This window comes from Halichoerus grypus, chromosome 1, assembly GCF_964656455.1.
Source record: "Halichoerus grypus chromosome 1, mHalGry1.hap1.1, whole genome shotgun sequence".
In the NCBI taxonomy this organism is placed as follows: domain Eukaryota; kingdom Metazoa; phylum Chordata; class Mammalia; order Carnivora; family Phocidae; genus Halichoerus; species Halichoerus grypus.
In genome coordinates, this window is record NC_135712.1 from 164,440,584 (window position 1) to 164,465,731 (window position 25,148).

The following is a 25,148-nucleotide window of genomic DNA, read 5'->3' on the forward strand; positions in this document are numbered from 1 at the left end:
TCAGAGACACAGTGATGCAAAGTAGAGCCTTAACAACCCCACTGAAGTCTCCCCTCATACCAAGAGCAGTCACAATAAAGAAATATAGAAAATATGAACAAAAGTCATCATCTCAGAGGGACCCTCCCTTCACTGTCACCAAATTTGTTCACTCCCATTAACAAGCAGAGAACAATATATAAAATGCCATTAGTGTGGCAGCTGCTTAATGAAAATGAAGGGAGAACTTGGTGTCTGGCCAGGGAGCCTTGCTGTTCTCATGTGATGCCAAAGGCAATGTGCTGGGATTGTGAATGGGTGAGAATGTGAACCTTCACCAGATCCCAGATCCCAGGAAGGGCAAGGCCCTAGGCATAGGCTCACTGATCCTCCCACCCTGGCTTCTGGCATAGTTTTGGAACATGAAGGAGGGGGCTATTTTCTTTAAGAGATCCTAAATACTAGGGGACTATAACAACCAGGCTGGCAAACTGGTGGCAGGTGTTTTACAAAGAAACCAGGCACAGAGAGGTTTACTTAGAAGAAAATAACTAGCAATAGCAGAATCATTCTGTGTGGCCATGAGGGAGCCAAATTCTAGCAGGTATTAAAAGGGTTGGGAAGGAAAGAGCTAGGGCTTATGTACAGTAGGGAAGGTTGTGTGACTAGGGGGGAAAAGGGGGCCCTAGAAAAGAAACTTGGTGAAGGCCTCAAATATGCTCTTCTGTGATTAGTAACACATTCAAATCATACAACTCTTTTAGCTTGTTTCTGCAAAACTCTAGGATTCTTAGATGCCTCAGGCCAGAGGCATCTGAATGAGTGATGATCAGGAACCAAACCCTCCCTCCTCAACCACAGCAGCTCCCACTGGCTCCTCATTCATTGGTCTTTCTCTTACACTGTCAGGTCTCCCTGGTTTCCAAGGGAATGGGAAAACTGTGAGTTCGGGTGTGAGGAAGAGATCAAAAGCAAAGGTGATGGGTCCATCTGGTTAAAAAACACCCCATCCGGGGCTCCTGGGTGGCTCAGTCGTTAAGCGTCTGCCTTCGGCTCAGGTCGTGATCGGTCCTGGGATCAAGCCCTACATCGGGCTCCCTGTTCAGTGGGGAGCCTGCTTCTCCCCTGCCTGCTGCTCCCCCTGCTTGTGCTCTCTCTCTCTGTATCAAATAAATAAATAAAATCTTAAAAAAAAAAAAACCACCCCCTACAACTCCCTGGGTGGTAAAGAGGCTTGGGGTCTGAGAACTTCAGAGTGACCCTTGGCAAGCCAGGGTGATAGCTGAAGTGATTTTTGAAAAACAAGAGGAAGAGGATGTGATTGGGAGCAGGTGTTTCCTTCTAAGAGGGCAGCCTGGAGCAGCAGTTATAGGAGCTGGGTCCCCACTGGCCTCAGGCCTTTCCAAAGAATATTCAGAGGCAAGAAACAGGTATTTTTATTCTTGTATCTTATATGGCTGAGGGCACAGCTTGCAGACTTATAAGGACTTCTTTACAGAATCTTTGTGTGACTTTGTTGTGAGGCCAAAAGTCCACTCTACGTCAAGGGCAGCCCAGCCCTTAATGATAATGTTTTATTGTGAGAGCCCACCCTAACCCACGTCTCATCTGAAACTCCCCTCACATCCTCTCAGCTGTGCCTAGTGCATCTTGATTACCAGTGGTCCCTCCTGGGGGACTGGGGGATACAGGACCTGGATCCTACCCTTCTACCTGGGAGGAAGGGGGCCTCACTCACCACCCATGGCTTGTCACAGAAGTTGTAAATGGATTCCAGTGAGTTGAGGCCGGGGAGGCCTGCGTACTGCATGCCAATGACAAGGTGGCGGAAGTCCTCATTCTCTGCCATGCCGAATGCATGCTGCCGGATAAGCACAAAGTCTGGCCGGAAGGACCTGGTAAAAATGTAGAGGCAAGTTTCCCATCAACCAGCCCCTCGGGTCATATATCATCTTGTCTCCTATTTCCAAAGCCCTAGACAGAGAAGGGGTATTAAGGGTCACCTGATGTAAGCCCTTCATTTTATTATTCTTTTATGGACTAGGAAGTGAGGTATTATGGCACCTCTTAAAGGAGATTTAAGGAACAGATGTCTGAAGTTCCCTTATTCCTCTGGATTAAGCACTGTCTTTTTCTAAGGTACAAATCCCCTCAGGAGGGAAGAAACACTTTCAGACCCTCACATCTTAAATGAACAAGAATTTACCTGGTCCCTTTGGGGCAATAAGAGAGCAGAAGCTCCTTGTGGCTTCAGAGTTTGTGCTGGAAGAGCGCCCCAGTAGACTTTGAAGACATATTTGCCTGACTTCACCACCCTGCCACAGAGATCCCTGATCTCAGTGTCCTATTCTGACTCCTTAAAACTGCTCCTTAAAAAGCAATGCCCTCATCAGGCCCCGAGAAGAGCAAGGGTCCAGGATGGCTGAGAACAGATGCCAAACCTCCCAATGTTATTCTTCCAAAGTGTACACTAGGGAGGGGTGCAAATATTTTTCGAAGAACTGAGGTTGAGCAATGGCTACAGGAAGCACTGGGAGCACAGAATGTTCCCATGCATGGGAAGGCTCCCTGTGTTTTCCCTCCAGCCAGCAAAGCTCCTCAGCTGCTCCATCTTCATGCCCTGACTCCAAGGGAACCCCACCTTCCCAGAGAGTCAGTTCTGGAGCAGCATTCTCCCTCAAGGCTCTGGAGCTTGCCAGTTTCACACCATATGCAATGACCCACCAGGTTCTCTGCCCAGGCACCCATTCAACCCCCACCTACAGCTCCAGTACCACCTGGGCTCAGAGATCAGTCTTTTAAAGTGGGGGTGGAAGAAGCCCTCCTCAGTCACTAAAGGAATGTAGCATCAAGTCAGTATGCCTGTGCTGGAGCTGTTCTGATCTCCTTGTGCCCCAGTTCTGGGAAACTGGCCCCAGGCGTATGCTTGATTTTCCTCTGAAAACTGTATCCCAGTTATAGGAACTAAGCCCTAGATTTCCTACACTGGCCAGCTCTTAAGTTCCTACACATGTACCTGGAAGGGCCTGCCTTAGTTTTGCCAGATCCCTCCTGGCACCCTTCTATGACCTTTCTGTCACCACCTACTTGTGTCCATGCATCCTTATGACTCACTCTACCTGCAGTTGGAGGGGCCCATCATTCTCTCTTGAGCTCGCTCCCCACTTGGATGGACATCTGTTTTTCTGTCCTCCTCATCTCTAGGATGGAGGAGTTTACATTTCCTCTTGTTAGGTTCCAGACACCTGAGTTTTGCCTTCCCTGTCACTGAGCCAGTTCCTATTGGACATCAGAGACCTCAGTGTCAGGATGCTGTAGATTGAGGTAGGGAAGAGGATGAAGTGAAAATTCTTCCTGGCGCAAGATTCTGTATCTGAAAACCTGACACCATGCTGAGCTCCCGGGAAAAATGACACTGTGGAAACTGTTTTTCCCCATCTGGAATTCTTGTTACTTCCCTCACAGAATTATTTTATTAAATTTGATCACATCTGTAAGTTACCCAGCACACTACCTGGCCTGTGAGTGCCCTGTACCTGCAAATTTTCTTCCATCCACAATGTCCCTTCCAACCTAGACTTTCCTGACTTACGAATTCCCAGGATTGAGGAACATAGAAAGAGTACAGGGCTGGGAGTTAAGAGAATTCACATAGAAACACAAGGGTCTGCTACTAACTCACTGAGTGAATCTAAGCAAATCAATGTAAAGTAGGAGGTTGAACTAGATCAGAGGTTTTCAAACTTTTTTTCTTTTTAAAGCAATGGAATCCTGTTTTCCAGGGAAAATACATACAGAGATAAAAGCACAAAAATCACACTGGTGGAAGTGGGGCTGGAATCCTAGAACCCCTCTGGTAGGAATCTGGTCACCTCTAAATGAGTCCTGCGTCCTTTCTCTACCATTGGACTAAGAGCTCCCTGAGAGCGGGAGCTGGTTTTCTCTGCCTTCTTCTGCCACTTCTGCGTCTACACCGCATACATCATCACTTCTGTAGTATATATATGGCGCTGCCATTCCACTCCGACGCTTGACTTTGAAACCACCTATGCAAACCAGAGACAGTAACTCTGAAGACCGTGACAGTGACCCTGAGGATAGAAGGGACCTTACCGGACAACCTTTGTGCCATTCCGGAGCACCTGCATATCCACAGCATAGGTCCCATCTGCATGGGCCACCAGGTTGAGCTCTGAAAATGCCGCCTGGAAAATAACAGTAGGGGATTAAGAGGGTAGATTTCATGTTATGTGTTTTTTTGTTTACTACAATTAAAATTGTAAAAAAAAAATTAAAAATAAATAAATAAAAATAACTGTAGGGAAATAAGCCCATAGTCCTGGCTTTGCCAAGTTCTCCACAGAACAGCAGCAGCCCTCCCACCAAATATTTATTCAGTTTTCTAAGCATTTTCACAAACTGATTTCATCTCACTTTCATAGCAACTCTGTGAGGGAGGAAGGACAGAGATAATTCTCCCCATTTACCAAAGAAGCAGTTAAGTGACTTTCTGGACAAACAAAATTTATTGTTGGCAGAGACAGGAGCAAAGCTCAGGTCTTCTGACAACTCTGTGCTGCCTTTCTATAGAGAGGGAATGCACACTGGGGCAACATGCCCTCTGTCCGTCTCAACATAAAAACACTAGATTTTAGTTTAGGCAACTGGGTGTTACTTCTGCTCTGCCCCCAGTTAGCTCCATGGACTTTAGGCAAATCACTTGTCCTCCTGGGGATGGGGTGGGGGGAGGAAGAGTTTCTTTCATCTATAAAATGGGAATAATTTTTAATCAACCTTGCCTATCCAACAAGTTGTTTTAAGAACTGAATACAATAATGAGTAGGAAAATACTCTGTAAATCACAGCACACTGTGTAAAGAATGATGAGTAACTTCTATTATTACATAGAAAGTACCTGCATTGTTTAAACTGGACATCCCCCTCTCCACACAAATGGACTTAATTTCTATTTATCATGAAGCAAAGGGTAGAGGAAGATTTAAAAAAAGGGGAGGGGGGCGCTTTCAGGACTTCACTACATTAAAAGAAGTAGGGGTGTGTGTGTGTGTGTGTGTTTTCTCTCTGAAGTGCAGCTTCTTGCCCAGAGTAGGCAGCATTGGAGGCTGCAAAACTGAATGGCAGATATGTGCCAACCCAGGAATATCATGCCATCAACAACATGGAGCTGTGGCCAGTGTCCCAGGAAGACATTCCCCTAAGGTTTTCCTCAGCCTGAGAAAGCAGAAGAGAGCCCTAAGAACCACATTCCTCACTACTTTACAGACACCAGCACCATGAAAAGAAGTCAGGGAAGTTAAAAGGCAGCCTTCATGGCCATATCTCATAGAGAGAAAAGCCTCAGGGAACAGGGCGAGGGAGAGTAGATGGAGGGGCTGGAATCCAGTGACAAACACTGTACTCCACTCTGAAGACTAGATGATTCACTCTGGGATGTCAAGAGAGAACAGTGATGATGCAGATGTAACTCTGCGCTTTCGGGTAATTACCTGTTCCACTTTGATGTCATAATCTCCAAGGACTTTTTTACCCCGGAAGCACTTGGCCCTGGAAAAGGAAAACAAAAACAAAAACAAAAACAAAATCAAACCAAACAAAAAACACGCAAATTAGTTTTGTACAAGTGTTTGAGATCAGAAATTTACTATCATAAAGAAGAAGACTACAGCAGACAGAACCCCAGAATGAGAGTCAGGAGACCTGGGATAGCGTTGGACCCTAATTCAACTACTAGATCATCATGAGAGATCCTCAAGCAAACCACTTCCTCTCTTTTACGCTCAGTTTACCCATCCATAAAATAATCCAACGCACTTTTTCACTCCCAGGTTTTGGGATTTTATAGTATCCTTTGTCTTTGGGCTACAAAAGAAGTTTAGAAGTAGGAATTTCCCTAATGTGATTCCTGGTAAAGACCAGGTCAGTACCACACATCTCTATACTTTCCTTATCTTCCCCCATCACTCTGATTTTCTAGTTGGGTTCTACCCTTGGAATTTTGGTTTTCAAAGAAACTGTTATCATTTTACCTCTTCATACCTATACTTCCAAAAAGGATTTGAGGCAATTAATAATTTAAAAGGCAAATATAACAAACAAAGTAAGGATTAAAGGACAATCAGTGAATGACAGAGCATTAATTATACCAGAAAAGAAATTTTAAAAGGTAGGAGGCTGAGAAAAGTTACTATAATTGAACACAAAACCTATTCTGTATTTCTGAATTTCAGTCAAGAAAACTAGTCAGGCTTAGTTATACAGTACTTACTATCTTCCTATCTTGTCACGGATCTAAAGGAACCTCACATTAATGCATCAGGGACTTCAGAGCACCTTGTAAGTAGTCTGTGTTTATGTTTACATTGATATCCATTTCTACTTTGCCCTTAATCTCCCCCTCTCCATGCCCCAAAAGATTTTCTTACCCATCCACTTAGGCTAATTCTCCATGTGTATAAAAGGTCTTTCTACGCTATACCTGTTAGTGAGGTTGGTCTTTCCCAGTGCTTGAAATTTCAAATTAGCATATTTCACTGGAGGTTTCTAAAAGTCCCTCTCCAAAATAAAGGGATAAACTAACATTTATTGGGCATAATATTCTAGGAATTGTGTGCAAGTTGCTTTCAAGAACATCTCATTTAATCCTAATAACAATTTATGATATAGGGAGAAAGTTCTTCATTTTTTTTTTTTTTAAAGATTTTATTTATTTATTTGAGACAGAGAGAATGAGAGAGAGAGAGCACATGAGAGGGGTGAGGGTCATAGGGAGAAGCAGGCCCCCTGCCGAGCAGGGAGCCCGATGCGGGACTCGATTCAGGGACTCCAGGATCATGACCTGAGCCGAAGGCAGTCGCTTAACCAACTGAGCCACCCAGGCGCCCGAAAGTTCTTCATTTTTGAGATGAGGAAACCAAGACTCAGAAGGGAAAAATAGTGTATTCAAGGTCACATGGCAAGTTAGTGACAGAGCCAGTATTCACACCCAAGTCTGAGTCCAGTGCTCCTGGGGCTGCATAGTCATCTCCCTCTGCTGATTCATTCCCTCCATCTTCACTCCCACCATTACAAAAACTGACTTGTCACGTGTGCTGCATTGCATGTTTTTTTCCCCATTTTCCTTCTTCCGCTCAAAAGGGACTTGATGTTGTGAGCACTAGTTCTCCTACAAATACTTCCTACCCTGGTTCCTGTGAACTACCCAGGACAAGGCCAAGCTATTTCCTTTCCTCTCTGCTGGAACAGTCCGTTCTAGGAAGTTGTCATTTGTCCTATCCAAGTCCCTGGCCACCCTCAAATTGTTCCTCAGAGGCAGTCAGCCATCCTGGAGCTGGATCACTGAAGCCTATCACTCAGCCTTTGCCCTAATAACTCACTAAGCTTCATCAGCTTGCTTCCAGGACCCTGTTCAACATTTATAGCTCAGCAACCATCTCCAGCAAGGGGCCTGTACCTTATCCTGTCCCTTTGGCTACTATTCTAGCTTATTTATGGACTTAAATGATAATCTACACATGGCACTATCACTGCTCTGTAGATCTTAGACTCTGTAGGCCTTTGTTCAGGACTAGAAAAAGGAGAAATGGAGTAAATGACCCTGGAGGTTCCTTTCTTGTATTGACAAGGTGTGTCTACCTTATTACCTGCAATGTTTTCCTGATGCTTCCTCCTATCTTCCTGTCTCAAAATAGCTCTTGTTCTGTGAGGTAAGTCTCAGAGACATTAACAATAACCTCTCATTCTGTATGATACCTTGCACTTTCAAAGCACATTCCTTGCCTTATTTGTTCCTTACAACTTAGTGAAGCAGCCAAGGCAGATAACACTGTTCATTGGACCGATGGAGAAATTGAAACCCAGAGCAGTGAAATAATATGCCCAAACCACAGAAAAGTTCATAGGAGCTAAGCTTAGAACTAAGAGTTTACATCTAGGTGCTTATGTGTTGCCAAGTATTTTAATTCACTCACTTATTTTGTGAGTTTACAATACTGATATTGAAGTATATTTATAGATTCTGGCTGGGTTTATCTGCCACTTCCTGCACCTGCCCATTGACAAAGTTGGCTAATGATACTGTTTTCATGCCTTCTCCCCGCCCCCACCTCTCCAATGATCTTAATGCCTTTTCCTTAAGGTAATTTGTCCTGTTGAAAATCTTAGTCTGTGTTTCCTGACTCCAGGTCACTGACCTCTGTTGGCTGAGCACAATCTTTTGGAAAAGGACCTAAGATGGCAGACAGATGGGGCACAGAGCCTTCTTCTGGACAATGAGCACATTTTCCTAGCTCTAGCCCTTGGAAATTTAGGTTCCAGGTATTTTCATGAAAACTTTTGTGACTTATAAGCAAGTGACAGAAGTACCTCCTCATACTAAGAGAGCACTGTTAGGAGCACATGTTAGAATCCAGGGGAGTTGTGAATCACAGGGCTCTGAAATTATAGTCTGGGTGGGAATCCTAGATGTACCCTTTCCTGGCTCTGTGACCTTAGGCAAGGGGCTTAAATTAAAAAAAAAAAAAAAAAAAAGTATGTCATATGGTGAAATCAATCAATCTACCTTCAAAAGTACATAAAAGAATAAGATAAAAGATAAGTTTCTCCTTTCTCATTTCTTTTTCATCACACATAATCCCCACAATCAGTTGCAAGCATATTCTTCCAGTGTGGGGAAAATGTCTGCACACATATGCTTCAAACATACATGTAGCACCATGCTATGTAAACTCTTCTTTTTTGAACCTTGATTTTTATTGCACTCAAAAATACATCTTAGTGATATGCTTCCAGCACATACTGATGGACTTCTTTCTTTTTAATAGTTGCATGAAATTCCATTTGAAGATCATACAGTAATTTCACCAATATATATTGGTGAGCATTTAGATTTCCAGTTTTGGGGTTGTTTTTGCCATTATAAACAGTGCTATAATGGCTAATATTTAAGAATATATCCATAGCAGGGGATCCTGGGTGGTGCAGTCAGTTAAGCATCTGACTCTTGGTTTCAGCTTAGGGCATGATTTTGGGGTCCTGAGATCGAGCCCTACATTGGGCTCCGCGCTGAATGTGGAGTCTGCTTTCTCTCTCTCTCTGCCCCTCCCTCTCTTCTCTAAACCAAATAAATAAATCTTAAAAAAATATATATCCAGGGGCACCTGAGTGGCTCAGTTGGTTAAGCATCTGCCTTCCGCTCAGGTGATGAGGTCCTGGGATGGAGCCCCACATCAGGCCCCTATTCAGCGGGGATCTTTCTTCTCCCTCTCCCTCTGCTGTTCCCCCTGCTTGTGCTCTTTCTCTCTCTCAAATAAATAAATAAAATTTTTAAATAAATATATATATATCCATAGAATATATATATCCACAGAATATATATATCTCCATAGGGAAAAAAGAATACATCCATAGGATAAACAACTTATTTTTTCCAACTGTACTGAGATATAATTGACAAATAAAATTGTATATATTTAAAGTGTGCATCGTGATGACTTAATATACCTATACTTTGTGAAATGGGATTACCACACTCAGGTTAATTAACACATCTATCACCTTGCATAGTTACCATTTTATGTGTGTGTGGTGAGAACACGCAAGATCTACTCTCTTAGAAAATTTCAAGTATACAATACAGTGTTATTAACAATAGTTACCATGTTGTACATTAGAAGGATAAACAATTTATTGCAGAATTGCTGGTGCAAGGAACAGACACAGTTCAGTTTTTACTGATATTGCCACACTGCCCATCCCCCATAAGGAAAATATACCACTCTTCTCAGTGTTTGAAAGTTTGGGAAAGTTATTTCACCTCCCTTAGTTCCCTTCCCCTTCCTCTAACCCCCACAGTTCCTTGCATAAACTGGGCACAGAGGAGAACTTTCTGACTGGTGGTCTTGTCAAATCAGCCCAAATTCACGTCCTTTGCTCAATCCTAAACAGAACCCAAGATGTACATCCTTGAAGCACAGACTAAAAATATCTATGGTGCCTGTGTTGTCAATTTCCCCCTATTGTAACATTTTCTTAATAAGCCTAGCAGCTGAGGATCTATGTGAGTTTAATGGCTTGCAGCTTCCTTGATGGGCCAGGCAATGAACCATCTCAGCTTATTGCTAAAATGAGTAGAGGCTTCTAGATTTAACTCTTCTTACTCAAGGCAATGAATACGCTCACCAATTCCTATCCAACCAGGGCTTGTGAGGCTGAGGAGCATGATTTCAGACACTTCTCTGCTAAGGCTGCCTCAAAACTTGGCCCAACTTAGGCAAGCCCAACCTAAATTCTCCCTGTTTTATGCATGGGATAATGGAGAAAGGTCTAGAAATAGGAGCCAGTGGAGTTGGGTTCAGGCATAGTTCTACCACTTTTTAACTGTGTAACTTTGGGCAAGTAATTGCCTCTCTGAGCCTTAGTTTCCTCATGTATAAAATAGGGTTAATGATAATTGTAATACTAATAGCAAGCATTCATTATGTACTAGCCACTATTCTAAGTATTTTATGTATTTTACCTCATTTATTACTACCTTACTCACAGGTTGTTGTGAAGACTTAATGAAGCCAGATGAGACTAACTGACATGAAAGTGTTCTGGAAACTCTGAAATGCTATGCAAATATGAAGTACTGTTAGCAAAATGCAATAGTACTTGTGTGTGTGGTGATAACTGGGAGAACTGAGAACCCACTGGCACTGGTCTGGATACTTATCTTTAACATGGTGCTTAGCTTCTGGCACTCACTGTCTCACTGGCCTTGTTCTTTCAGTCAAGCATCTCTAGGTATCAACATGGCCTCTTTCTCTTTTAAACTTTCATCTCATTTATTGTCTGCTCATGATATTTGGCTCATAGCATCATCATCTGATACCAACTTTCAAACTCAGTTGTCCAATAATCTGGGACACCACTCTCCCACTCTCAGCCTCAGACAACTGGATTATGTAATAATGCTCGGAGTAAGGACCATCCACATGTGATCCCTGGATTTTCCAGAACATTTTAGATTTTAAATAACAATTTTGTCCTGTTGTCAGGTTATATGAACTGAGCTAAGGCCTATACAAACATAATCATTGTATCTATAAATTTCCAACTCCTTCACTGAGCTATGAACTTACCTAGATTCACAATCAGGGCTTGCTTATTGACTGGAGATGTTAGATGGTTTTGGCTGGACAAATGTAGAAGACCAGAAGAGGCCACCTTCAGGACCTGCAAGCCCAGCCTCCTCTCTTCTCACATGTGCACATCTAAGGATGTCATGCGAAAATCTGTTCTCAATCTCCATCCACACTGGAACTAAAGGACCTAAAAACAGTCTATAGTGTAAATCCTCCCTAGGTGCCTGAGGTTTGTATAAGAATCAAAACCTCAAGCTAGAATATGAAAGCACTAACAAGCATTCTTAGAGCTCTGGAACCAGTCTAGCACCTAGCAAATGCCTGGCACTGGTCTGGATACTTATCTTTAACATGGTGCTTAGCTCTGGCACTCACTGTCTCACTGGCCTTGTTCTTTCAGTCAAGCATCTCTAAGTATCAAGAAGTTAGAAAGTAAGCTAGAAATACTAGAGGATTCCTACTTCCCACCCTATGGTAAAATTAGGCCTGCTGGTCTTGGAGAGAGTTTGTGAGGGCCTGCCGCCACCCACTGGCAAGATGTGTACTGCAGCCATGTTGTGGCCCCAGCTCACTACTCAGCCAGCTGAACAGCCACCAACCCTACTGGCCCAGGAATATCCCTCCAGGTGCTTATTTGCTGCTTTGGCAAACGATGCCTGAAAATTCACTGTTTCTCCTAGAAAGTGTGTGTCCATACACCCCAAGCTGGATACTTAGCTTTTTGCTATCTCTAGAAAGAAAGGCTGTGGTTTGTCAGTAAATTCAGCAACAATTTACTGAGTATCCAATGGTAAGTGCTGGGACTGTAAAAACGCATTAGCAGTTGCCAAGTAGAGAAAGCACAGTCTAGAAAAGGAGAATGATATCCATTACCAATATGGGTAATTGCTAAGGTCCCTTGCAACTCTTAAGATTTATAACTAGTATTCACATTCCCACCTTTCAATCTTTCTTTAAAAAATATTTAAAGCACACAACTAAAACAAGTTTCACGTAGCTCAGAAACATATACAGTGGAAAGTAAGTTCCCTCTACCTTCAAGAAGCTCACAGGTTAGTGGGGAACAGAAGCATGAATAAAATGTATATGTGTAAATATAGGGCATAAGCTGTAGCAGGAGTACAAAAAAGGCACTTTAGGAGCTCAAAGGAGGGAGTTCTCTTTGCCTGTAGAAGTCTGGGACGGCTCCAGAGAGGGAGCTAAGTCTTACAGAATGAGTAGGAAATTGCCACATGAGAAGAAGGAGCAGAACTGAATGGCTGAGTGTAAAGGCACAGAGGCTACTTGAGCACAGAACACTGCAGGGAAGGACCCTGTAGGCTGAGCAGTGGGAGCTGCAGGTCCTAAGAAAGGAAGAACTAGCAAAGCGTTCAGATGTCAGGCTGAATAGTTGGGACTTCATAGCTAGCTTCCAAAAGATTTTTTAACACTTTTTATTATGAAAAAACTACCCTCAATAGTTATCAACATTTTGCCAGTCTTTCTCATCTATCACTATCACTGTTGTTGAGACTATTGTCTGAGCGTTTTAAAACAAATCCCAAATATTATGTCATTTCTTCTATAAAATTTTAAGTACTATCTCTAACTGGTGTTGATTTATTTTTTTAATGTAACAAAATATATATAACAAAATTTGCTATTTTAACCATTTTTAAGTCTAAAATTCAGTACATTCACAATGTTGTACAATCACCCTCACTACTTCCAAAACATTTTCATCCTCCCAAATAGAAACTCTGTAGCCATTACGCAATAAGCGCCCATACCTACCCATGCTACCAGTCCCTGGTAACCTCTAATCAACTTTCCATCTATGAATTTGCCTATCTTAGGGTAATGACTTATTAATAATTAATTATATAATAATTAATAATTTTTAACATCTTTACTGAGGCTATCTTCAAATTTTCCCAACTGTCTCCAAAATGTCATAAAAAATATTAAGCAGGGAGGTGACATGATCAGTTGTGCCTAAAATCTGAGAGACCACCTTACCTGGAATGTGGGAAAGACTGGAGGGAGCAAACCAGGGCTTGAGATCATTTGGGAAGCCGGTGCAGTAACCAGATTTCAGGACTTGGTTTTACTGGTACGTAACAAACTGATAGCTACTGCACAGCACTCATCTGGCAACTCAATTGATCATTTGATTGATTAGGCCTCAGAACTTTGTAGCTGGCTGGAAAATGGCAGTTATTTAAAAAGATGTTTGAAAAAGATATTAACAAAGAGGATTTAATGAAGTCATAGAAAGTGGTATAGGACTCTTACTAAAGATGTTCTGGAACAGAGATATAAATGAGACCTAAAATAGTCAGGTAGAGCCTTAACATTGGTGAAGGGGTTCTTAATTTAAATTTGGACTTGTTTTCTAATTCATGAACCATAAAACTTTCTTTCAGTATGTGGAGAAATGTCTGTTATGGATAATTGGTTTAGGAATAAGAAGCAAACAACAGGAATAAGTGAACACTTTTCTGGATAAAGAGTTCTGTGGCTACTCCTTGATACATTGAATTCAGTGATTAAGCTCTTCAAATGCTCTGCGACTAAGGCACTTCTTAGATGGAAAGCAAGCTGCATGGTATCTTAGTTAACATTGATAAAAATGATCTGGAAGAGAGTACAAGGGGAAACTGCCAAGTCTGCAGATGGCATTCAGCTCTTCCAGGGATTAAAATGCCAAGCTGATTAGGGGTAAACCGAAAGAAGATGTGGATGTGGGCAGAAAAGTGGCAGAGGAGTTTTAATGTGACTAAGTGTAAGAAAACACATTCAGGGGAAATGATTTCATCATAGGATCATCCAGTAAAGAAACCTGAAATGACAGGGAAAAAAAAAAAGACATCAGTTCTGTATGATGTCACAGACAAAACACAAAAAGATCGAGAGTGAAAGGTTAAAAAATGTTGCGTATCATCAGAAAGTTTATTGGAAACCCAACATAAAGGCTTTCTTACACTCTGACCTATTCTTGTACAAGTCATAGGACTTTCATATTTCTGACCGAGCATATTAGGTCCACTTACCTAAAAACAAATGACATAATGAAAGTAGAAATGGCCCAGGGAAAAATGGAACAAAATGTAAAGGCTCTGATTTTAGGAAAGACTGAAGAAGACATTATTTCAAATGAAATAATGTCTTCTTCAGTCTGTAAAGGTAAAGATCCAAAGGGGACAGACGCGTATGAGGGAGGGAAAGAGAACACTGAATGACTACATATGTCATTCATCCCAAATAACCTATTAATCTCATGATATTTCATGCCTTATAGGGAAGTCATCTCAATGTTACTGGTTTTATAGTAAAATGAGGCTCAGATAAACTAAGTGACTTGCTTAAAGGTAGCAGTTAATAGGTGGCAGAGCTAGTAAAATTAAATTTCAGGGCTTCTGATGATCAAATTTAGAGATGTTTACTTCCTCAGATGGGGACTGTGCTCTATTCATTTTTACATTCCCAATACTTGTCGTACTATTTGACACATAGTAGATGCTCAGGAAATGTTTATGGAATAATGAATTGACATTTGGAGGTTAATATCGGAGAATTCAGCCAAGCTCATTGTGAAGGAGTCCTGGGCTTATAGGTTTCTGAGGATACCTACATAGTCCATTTCTCTGGAGTTTATGTTACTCCCTCAAGTTATCTGTGGGAAGACTTCAACAGCCTTAGGTGGCAGATGAGACCCTTTAAGAAAAACAGTAATCTCAAAGCTCTGAAAATGACTAATTCTGAGTAAACACCCCAGTTGTGACTTGAGTTGGGAACACCAAATCACTTTTTCTGAGCAGATCTGAGATTTTCTGAAGATCTCTATTTTGGAGAATAATTAAATGATGCACTATAACCAGATAACAAGATTATCAAGTACAGAAGAAAAAAAAAGGAATCCTGTAACTCAGAAGATTACATGCATTTGTCTGTAATTATAGCAGAGCTACAGAACAGAATGCTTTGGAGTCATGGGACAGATTCTCTTTCCATGACTGGCTTATAAAATTGAATCAGGCTGATTTGATTTTGGAGCAAAATGGGTCAGTTATGAAGTTTGCTTTAGAGAAACATCAAGCAAATATAATTTTTAAAAGATACGGATTTATTTTATGCTAGATAAACATGGTTCCTAGCATTGACAAATCTCTAGGTTTAACTCCAGTGTAGGGTCACAAATCATACCCACAATCACCACTACCATCAAAGCTGCACATTTCCATCCATTTTTAGCAGACTAGATACAGAGGAATGTTCTTTGTAATCTGGCCCCACCCTTCTATTTCTAATTTATCTCCTATTATTTCACTCCTGCAAGATAGCAGCAAAGTTTTTGTATGATTTAGAAAAAGACATTCCTTGGTGGCGCCTGGGTGGCTCAGTCGTTAAGCGGCTGCCTTCAGCTCAGGTCATGATCCCAGGGTCCTGGGATCGAGCCCCGCATCGGGCTCCCTGCTCCGTGGGAAGCCTGCTTCTCCCTCTGCTGCTCCCCTTGCTTGTGTTCCCTCTCTCCCTGCCTCTCTCTGTGTCAAATAAATAAATAAAATCTTTAAAAAAAAAAAAAGAAAAAGACACTCCTTCCTCCAAGTGGATACACTCCTATACTAGGGTACTTGACAAAAAAGAATATGGGGCTGAGTTTCATCCCCCACTAGTTTCGTCATTCAAATGCCCTGTATGGTGAAAAACCTGCACAAGCATATGTAGGAGCACTGTCCTACCACCATTCAGACACTGAATGGTACTACTACATCAATCTACCATTAAGACACTGTTTCCCAACTACCTCTCATCAAACTACTGCCTCTGTGCTTTGGCCTGCTCAGAAATCACCCCTTTTGGGGTGCCTGGGTGGCTCAGTCAGCTGAGTGACTCTTGGTTTCTGCTCAGGGCCTTGGTCTCAGGGTTGTGAGATCGAGCTGTGTTGGGCTCTGCACTTAGCTCAGAGTCTGCTTGGGATTCTCTTCCTCCCCCACTGCTCCTCCCCTCACTTGTGCTCTCTCTTTCTGAAATAAATAAATAGAATCTTTAAAAAAAAAAAAAAAGAAATCACCCCTTTCTCACAATAGCCAAGATATGGAAACAACCTAAATGTCCACTGATGGGCAAATGGATAAAGGAAATGTGATGTATACATATAATGGAATATTATTCAGCCTTTTAAAAGGTAATCCTGCCCCTTGCAACATGGATGAACCTTACATTATACTAAGTAAAATAAGCCAGACACAGGTAAATACTGCATGATCTCACTTACATGTGGAATATAAAATAGTCAAACTCGGAAGCAGAGAGTAGAATGGTGGCTACCAAGGGCTTGGGAGGGAGTGAAAGACTCCAAAGTTTCAATTAGGTAAGATGAATGAGTTTTGGAGATCTAATGTACATTATGGTAACAATACTGTATTATATACTTGAAACGTGCTGAGAGTTCATTTTTAAGATTTTATTTATTTGAGAGCATAAGCGAGTGAGAGAGAGAGGACAAGCGGGGGGGGAGGGGCAGAGGGAGAGGGGGAAGCAGACTCCCCAGTGAGCAGGGAGCCACACTCAGGGCTCAATACCAGGACCCTGGAATCATGACCTGAGCCAAAGGCAGATGCTTAACCAACTGAGCCACCCAGGCACCCAAAATCTGCTGAGAGTTCTTAACACACACACACACACACACACACACACACAAATACACACACACACAAGGTAATCTCAAAGGATTTTTATGCATCTATTGAGATCATAATGTTTTTCTCATTACATTTGCTGCTGTGGTGAATTGCACTGATAGATATTCAAATGCATATGAACTTTGAATTCCTGGAATGAACCCCATTGAGTCATCATGCATGATCCTTTTTATATATCATTGGATCCAATTCGCTAAAATGCTGTTAAGTATTGTTGCATCTATGTTTATTGGGGAATTTGGTTTGTGGCTTTGGTTTGGTGTCAGAGTAATAATGATGGCTTCACAGAATGAGTTGTGGAGTAAGAGTGTTTGTGGAACTTGTATTATCTCTACCATAAATGTTTAGGAGAATTCATCTGTGAAGTCTATTTCTACTTTTTTCCAGCCCTTGGATCCAAGAATAAGTCTTACTTTATTATATAATGTCCTTTTTGATACCTAATTGGATTCTATTAATTAATCTGTTACAAAGAATGATTGCATCTAAATTTGTAAGTGGAATGAGACAAATCATTTTCTCTTTGCTCTTAGCCAAATTATTGCTAAGTTTATTTTAGCCTCAGCCAAATTGGATGGACAGTCTCCTATTTTCTTTTTTGGTACAAATTTTATGAATTATCTTTGCATGTATCCTAAAACTTATTAAAGACCACTTGAAGATTAATGTTAAAAAAAAAAAGAAAGAAATCACCTCTCCTCATTCTCCAAAGTCCAAAACAAGTTCTGCTTCCCTATGAAATCCTCCCTGTCTTCCTCTCCTATGGTGGTTTTTCTTTCCTCTGAAAGCTTAGTCTGAAACCCATTCACTCGTCACATTAGAAAGACACAGCTTTGTACAATCCACTGATTATTCATTTATATATGCCTTTTCTTACTGTATCAGAGCCTTCTGAGGGTGCACACTGTCTTATATTTCCTTCCTACTCCCCAACCACTTACTCTCACGCTCACCTCTACCTTAAACAAAGCATACTTGGGATAGTTAATTTTATCTGTCAACTTGGCAGGGCCCCAGGTGTCCAGATATTTGGCTAAACATTATTCTGGGTGTGTCTGTGAAGGTGTTTCTGGATGACATTAACATTTGAGTCAGAACTGAGTAAAGTAAATTGCCCTCCCCAATGTAAGTACACCTAATCTGATCCACTGAAGGCCTGAATAGAAAAAAAGATGGTGGGGACGCCTGGGTGGCTCAGTCGGTTAAGCGTCTGCCTTCGGCTCAGGTCACGATCCCAGGGTCCTGGGATCGAGTCCCACATCGGGCTCCCTGCTCAGCAGAGATCCTGCTTTTGCCTCTTCCTCTGCCTGCTGCTCCCCCTGCTTGTGCTCTCTTTCTCTCTCTGTCAAATAAATAAATAAAATCTTAAAAAAAAAAAAGAAGAAGACGACGAAAAAAAGATGGAGTAAAGAAGTCTCTGTCTCTGCCTGTCTTTGAGGTAGGGCATCAGTCTTCTTTCTGCCTTTGGACTCAGACTGAAACTTACACCACCAGCTTTCTTGGTGCTTAGGCCTTCAGACTTGGACTGGAACTGTATCATCGCCTCTCCATGGTATCGAGTTTGCTGACAAATCTTGGGACTTCTCAGTCTCCGTAACTGTGTGAGTGAACTCTTTATAATAAATCTCTCTCCCTTTATCTATCTACCTACCTACCTACCTATCTCTCTATATACTCTCACTGTACTGATCTGCAGATAAATATATATACAAATAATATATAGAAATATATATTATTATCTATGTATTTACTATTTGTTATCTATATGTAGATATAGATATATAGATACAGATATCTATCTCCTCAGGCTGCTGAGGCAAAATTCCATAGACTGGGTGCTTAAACAATAGACATATTTGCTGGGAAGTCTAGATCAAGGCAGCGGCCTATTCAGTAAGACCCTCTTCCTGGCTTGGAGAGACCCACCTTCTAACTGTCTTCTCATAGCGGTGTTCTCATATGGTAGAGAGAGGACTCTCTGTTTTCTTCTTCGTTTTTTAAAAAGATTTTATTTATTAGAGAGAGAGCAAGAGCAGGGGGAGGGGGAGGGGCAGGAGAAGGGGGAGGGAAGAGGGGAGGAGGGAGAGGGAGGGGTAGAGGGAGGAGCAGAGGGAGAGGGAGAAGCAGACTCCCTGCTGAGCCGGGAGCCCACACCAGGCTCCATCCCAGGACCTGGGATCTTGCCATGAGCGGAAGGCAGATGCTTAACTGTCTGAGCCACCCAGGCGTCCCTGTTTTCTTCTTATAAAGACATTAATCCTATCATGGGGGCTTCACCTTCATGACCTCATCCAAACCTAACTATCTCCCAGAGGCCCTACCTCCAAATACCATCACACTGGGAGTTAGAACTTCAGCATATGAATTTGGCAGGGGTGGATGGGTGGGGGAGATGGGACACACACACATTCAGTCCCATAATAAAATCCTTAATAAAGACCTGTTGCTTGATTCCTGGCAGAGGACACCCACCCATCTGAAACTTGAGGGAATGACGAACCACAATACATAAAATAGTATCATATAAGAATACACAGTACTATATGTTCATCAATGTCAAAAGCAAATAGCCATTTACACCTTTCAGCTGGAGTATATACTCCCTGAATCACAAAGAAAGAGTACCTTTCCCACTGTGTTACAAAGAAACAAGTTATTTATGCCAAGTCAGAAATTTTGCATTTCAATCAGTTGCCAAGTGGTATGGCTCAGTGGAAAGAACATGGATTTTAGAGCCAGATTAACCTGGGTATAAGTCTCAAATCCTCAATTTACTACCTGAACTTGGGCTCTTTATTTCTCTGTATCTTTATCTACAGGATAAAGATAATACCTATTTCTAAAATTTGTTAGATTTAAATGACCCTGCCTTTAATGTATTTCTCAAACATGCTGAATTTACCATCTCTTTTGGGGTTTTGCACTTGCTGCAGGATATATCCTTCCCCTAGACCTTTGCACATTCTGCTGCTTCTTACTATCTGAATCTCATCCTCAGTTATGTTTTTCCAGACTACCTGAGCTAAGGTAGTCTCCTCCCCTCCCAGTCATTCTGTTCATATTATCTTCAAAGACATTATCTTTATTTAAAAATTTCCTTGAGGGGTGCCTGGGTGGCTCAGTCGGTTGAGTGTCCAATGTTTGGTTTTGGGTCAGGTCGTGATCTCATGGGTTGTGGGATGGAGCCCTGATTTGGACTCTGTGCTCAGTGGGGAGCCTGCTTGAGGATTCTCTCCCTCTGCCCCTCCCCTGACTCTCTCTCTAATAAATAAATCTTTTTAAAAAAAATTTCCCTGTTTGTTTATTATCTACCTCCCCAATCAAAATGTAAGTTACATGACAACAGTGACCTTGCTGCCATGGTAACTGCTATATCAATCCCATGCCCAGCTCTATTATAATACCTGGTACGTGTTAGGTGCCAGATAATATTTGTTGAATGAATATAAGTATGTAAAGTATCTAGCACAGCACCCATTCACACACTATAGGTACTTTTCTTCCCCCTTTCTATGTAAAAATCACTGGGTTAAACAATGTGCTTGTGTGAGTCCTTTGAAATGGAGAGCATTTCAACAAAATGGATTCTTTGAATGTTGATCAGGCATTTATAATTATAGACAGAAATATGGTCATTTACTCCAATGTTTGATGAGACCATCCTCTGTCTTAATGATCTATTTTAGGTACAAATCAAAATACTAGTTACTAAAGCGTTTATAAGACTTTACTCTCATATGAGACTTTAATAACATAATAATTCAGCCTTCCAAGAAAGAAAATTTTGTTTAGAGGCCTTTTATTTATGAGGAAACAGAGGCCCAGAAAGGGGAAATACTTGACTAATTCAAGGTCATACACTTAGTTAGAGGTAGACTGCATTCCCTTTCCATTCCACCATGCTGCCCCCTTAGAGCAAGAAAGGCAACTCTCCCCAAAAGCAAGGAACATTGGAATTGAACAGAGATCCCTAAGTGACATTATAAGATGTGGAAACTGAGGACTTGGGTTCCATTCAGAGTGCTTGTAAAATCAAGTATGATAAAGAATATAAACAGCTATGCATTACAGAAGCATAAGTTTTACTTATTTTTATCACATTACTAATACATTGATTCTGTTGGTGATACTGTGTTACAGTTCATACAGCAAATTGCTGGAAAGAAATAAGAAAAGAGCTTCTCCTCATTCTGTTATCATTAGCAAAGGAGGTTTGACCCTCATTTCCTGGTCCAAGTGAAAACTGCCATGGCTGGTATTATCAGCCTACTCACCACAATGGCTCAGTAGAAACATCCTTGTACCTCAAGGCAACAATACTTTGGATTTCCAAATCCAAACCCAGGTGGCACATTCCATTCTACAATTTTCCAACTGGCACCAATTCAGGGGGAAATATTACTCACCAGAATAGGCATTAACAATTGAATTTTGGCAGGATGGGAGAAAAACTGCCACTGTCCTGGAAAAGAGATGCCATAGGTTTCCAGATGCACCCAAGTTTAGCAACATGGAACCACACATATTCTGAATGGAAAAATGGACCTTAAATTGTATCCCTTCATTTTTATAGGGAAAGAAACTGAGGTTTAAAGAGGAAAAATGGCCCCAGGTCATGTGGTGGGAACCCCATGCAAGACAGCTATGCTCACTACTATATCACCAGTGTACACAAGAACCCTGTGGGAATGGTCATCTCTTTTCAATCCTATGTTCTTCTTGTTATACCAAGTTTTGCCCAGAATGGATCTGGATAGAAGCTCATGCCTTGGTATAGCAGTGCAAAGACATATATGGTGCTGGTCTGGCTCTCTTCTCCTCAATGAATTCGTCCATCCTTTCAGCCACCTCTCATGATCCATCGAAATGCTCCTTACATTTAACAAGCCCAAAAGAATAGTTTTAAAAATCAACTCTAACTGATTGAAAACCTAGTTCGTTTTTACTTAGCATTGGATACATTCCTTTGAAAAGGAGTTTATTATTCAGTGCTATTATAATGAAATATATCCTATAAACCCTTAAAAATATTCCATCATTCATTCAACAAAGATTTATTAGATTAGATACCTACTGTTTGTCCAACAATATGCAAAGCACTGGGTGGGGGGTAGGGAGAGGAAAGCCTATAGACCTCACCCAGCTCTGGCACAAAGAATAAAAATTAATGTTAACAGCAGTAGAGTAGATTATTTACCACAGAGTCCAAGCACCAGAATTATATTAACTAGAGTAAAATTAGTAATAGCTAATATTTTTAAGTACTTAGTAAGCACTAGTTACTGTGCTGACTTTACATACCTTATTGAATAAATCCTCGTATCAATCATATAAGGTAGATAATATCTACCTTATACCAATCTAACAGATAACTAAGGCACAGACGGATTAATTTGTTCAAGTCATACAACTACTGAGTGGTGGATTCCGGGTTTATGACCATGATTCCAGAGCAGATCTTATTAACCATTTCACATGACTTCTAAAATATGAAATTATTCAAAAAGAATTTTAAAGAGTAGTCACTTTTGAAAATCTCACAATTTACTAATGATTTTCTAAGATAGTCACTTTTTAAAAAAAGACTACTTATTTGTGAGAGAGGGAGTGCACAAGCTGAGGGGAGGGGCAGAGGGAAAGGGAGAAGCAGTGAGTGGGAAATTGCTGAGTGGGAAATTGATGTGGGGTGCAACATGGGGCTCAACATGGGGCTCCATGTGGGGGTCGATCCCAGGACCCTGGGATCATGACCTGAGCTGAAGGCAGACACTTAACCAACTGAGCTACCCAGGTGCCCCTAAGATATTCCCTTTTCGCATCCTTTTAAAACTTGTACTTTTGACTAAATAAAATTTTGTAATAAAAACAACTGAGCATAAGAATTTCTATTATTATTTTAACATGGCTTTCTAGCAAGTATGACTTTGGTAATAAAAATATAGCTTTAAAAATAGATACTTATACAAAATGGTAAGACAACCAACACCTTTATTTTTATTTATTTGTTTATTTTTAAAAGATTTATTTATTTGTCAGAGAGAATGAGAGAGTGAGAGAGAGCGCACACAAGCAGAGGGAGTGGCAGGCAGAGGGAGCAGCAGGCTCCTCACTAAGCAAGGAGTCTGATGCGGGGCTCGATCCCAGGACCCTGGGACCACGACCTGAGCCGAAGGCAGACACTAAATGACTGAACCACCTAGGTGCCCCGACAATCAACACCTTCAGATATTATTTGATAACTTTCTCACTAATAATCAACCATTATAAATATTAATTCTCTTCTTTTTTTCCAAAGCAGATTTCAAGAGAAAAATCTTTTCTTCATCAGGCTTCCACATTTCTACTTCTAGAAATTAAAGTTTTTAGTTTCTTTTTAGTTATGACATATATCTATTTTTAAAAATCCTTTATTTCTTTCATCACACCTTACATGATAAAACATCTCTTTAAAATTCCTTGTGCTCATTGGAGATCTGTTATTTGATAGATATAGATATTCAATTTTACAATATAAAATTGTTCTGAAGCTTGGTTGTACAACAATGTGAATATACTTAACACTCCTGAACACTACACTTAAAAATGGTTAAGATAGTAAATTTTATGTTATGTGTATTTTATGATAATTAAAAATAAATATTCCTTGGGGCGCCTGGGTGGCTCAGTCGTTGGGCGTCTGCCTTCGGCTCAGGTCATGATCCCAGGGTCCTGGGATCGAGTCCCACATCGGGCTCCCTGCTCAGCGGGAAGCCTGCTTCTCCCTCTCCCACTCCCCCGCTTGTGTTCCTGCTCTCGCCAACTGTCTCTCTCTGTCAAATAAATAAATAAAATCTTTTAAAAAATAAAAAATAAAAAAAAAAATTCCTTGTGCTCTTTTAGAGTCAAGATACTTAACCTTCAAAGATATTTTTAATTTAGAACAGATAAAGTCCTCAACATTCTATATGATTTTCTGTTTGTGCTATAGTACAGAGAAAGGAGTGATAAATTCCAATTATAGGGTGAATGGGAGAAATTTTGTGTAGTTTAAAAGTTCATCTGAATTACAGTTTCTTTATATGTAAATGTGACAATTTAATCACATGGTTTTTAAAGGAATTTTTGGGTTCTGACAGCACAGGAGTTAAACAATTAGGATTTCAATGTGTGATGCAGAAAGGGCATTTCAAGTAGAGAAATGGCTTAAACAAAAGTATTGCAGCATGAAAGTGTAATTCCCAAAACCTGCTAAGTGGTGGTGCAGTTATGGTATAATATAGGATATGCATATGTCAGAGAGGAAGTGACAGGGCATAGGGATAAGCTGAAAGGAAGGATGGAGCCAGTTCCTTGCTTCCTGGTTTGCCAATGACCAGGAGAGGGGCCTCTGAAGACCTGTGAATCTGGTAATTTGGAATTTGGGGAATGAGGAAACAGACACCTTGACAGTACTGTCTTGAAGGGAGATTTCTACTTGAACGTTGTTTATTTCCCAGATTCCAACTTCTGTACTTTGGGGATTTTCCTAAGATAAAGCTGAAATCCTGAGGCCAAGTGTAGTTTTCCCCTTTGTGTCAACAATTCTGGTATGTGACTATGTTCGCTTGAATGACTTAAAGACTCAATAGTCTGTCTATCATTCATGTGTAGGAAGCTTAAAACTAGGTCAACTAATTCCACTTCCCACCCCAATGTAAGGACGGACTCTACAATGTTCATAACAAGGGGCCTCAGAAAAATTACTGTTTTTCAGGGGTTTTGTTTTTGTTTGCATTTTCAGTCAGTTGATTTTTAAACTGAGCCAAATCTTGGAGTTTGCTATTTGGTTTTGGCTCTGCCCACATAAAACTAGTCTGTTCCTTTCTTGCACATGTCTGCCTTGTCGGGAACAGTGAACAGGCCTTCTTGAGACTTCACCTCTTCAAGTTACACTTGCCACTATTCTCTCAAACAGCATCAGCCTGAAGCCTCCTCTTTGAAAGTGCTCCAGTTTATAAGGGCATAAAGACTAGAACATAATGAAATCTTCTGGATTGGTCAGATCAAATCTGAGTTAAGCAACATATATTGGAAGTTAGACAAATCTGAGATTTTATTCAATGTTGTTTTCTTTTGGCAAACTACGACTTAGAGAAAAAATGATTTTGGAAAAATGCAAGTCTATGTATTTCTTTAAAGTTATACATTTTAATCAGGCGCAGTGGTATCTGTCTAAATTTCTACCATCACTTTATATCATGCCTTACTATGAGAAAAAAAACTTAACTAATTAGATTAGTTATACACATAACTATACACTTTTCTAAAAGCTATACACATTTCTCCAAATTTAAGTTCATTATTTGCCTAAATGAAGAAAGAT

At 40.9% G+C, this 25,148-nt stretch overlaps 1 protein-coding gene across 1 annotated transcript in view; it reads right to left on the reverse strand.

Annotated features, from left to right (window-relative positions):
• SYN2 (synapsin II) overlaps positions 1 to 25,148 on the reverse strand; it is a 192,614-nt gene that overhangs the window by 41,903 nt on the left and 125,563 nt on the right. The window contains exons 2-4 of the mRNA XM_078074963.1: positions 5,487 to 5,544; positions 4,093 to 4,184; positions 1,718 to 1,874 (exon numbers count right to left, since the gene is read on the reverse strand). Coding sequence (XP_077931089.1) covers positions 1,718 to 1,874; positions 4,093 to 4,184; positions 5,487 to 5,544 — 307 coding nt within the window. The remainder of the gene's footprint in view (positions 1 to 1,717; positions 1,875 to 4,092; positions 4,185 to 5,486; positions 5,545 to 25,148) is intronic.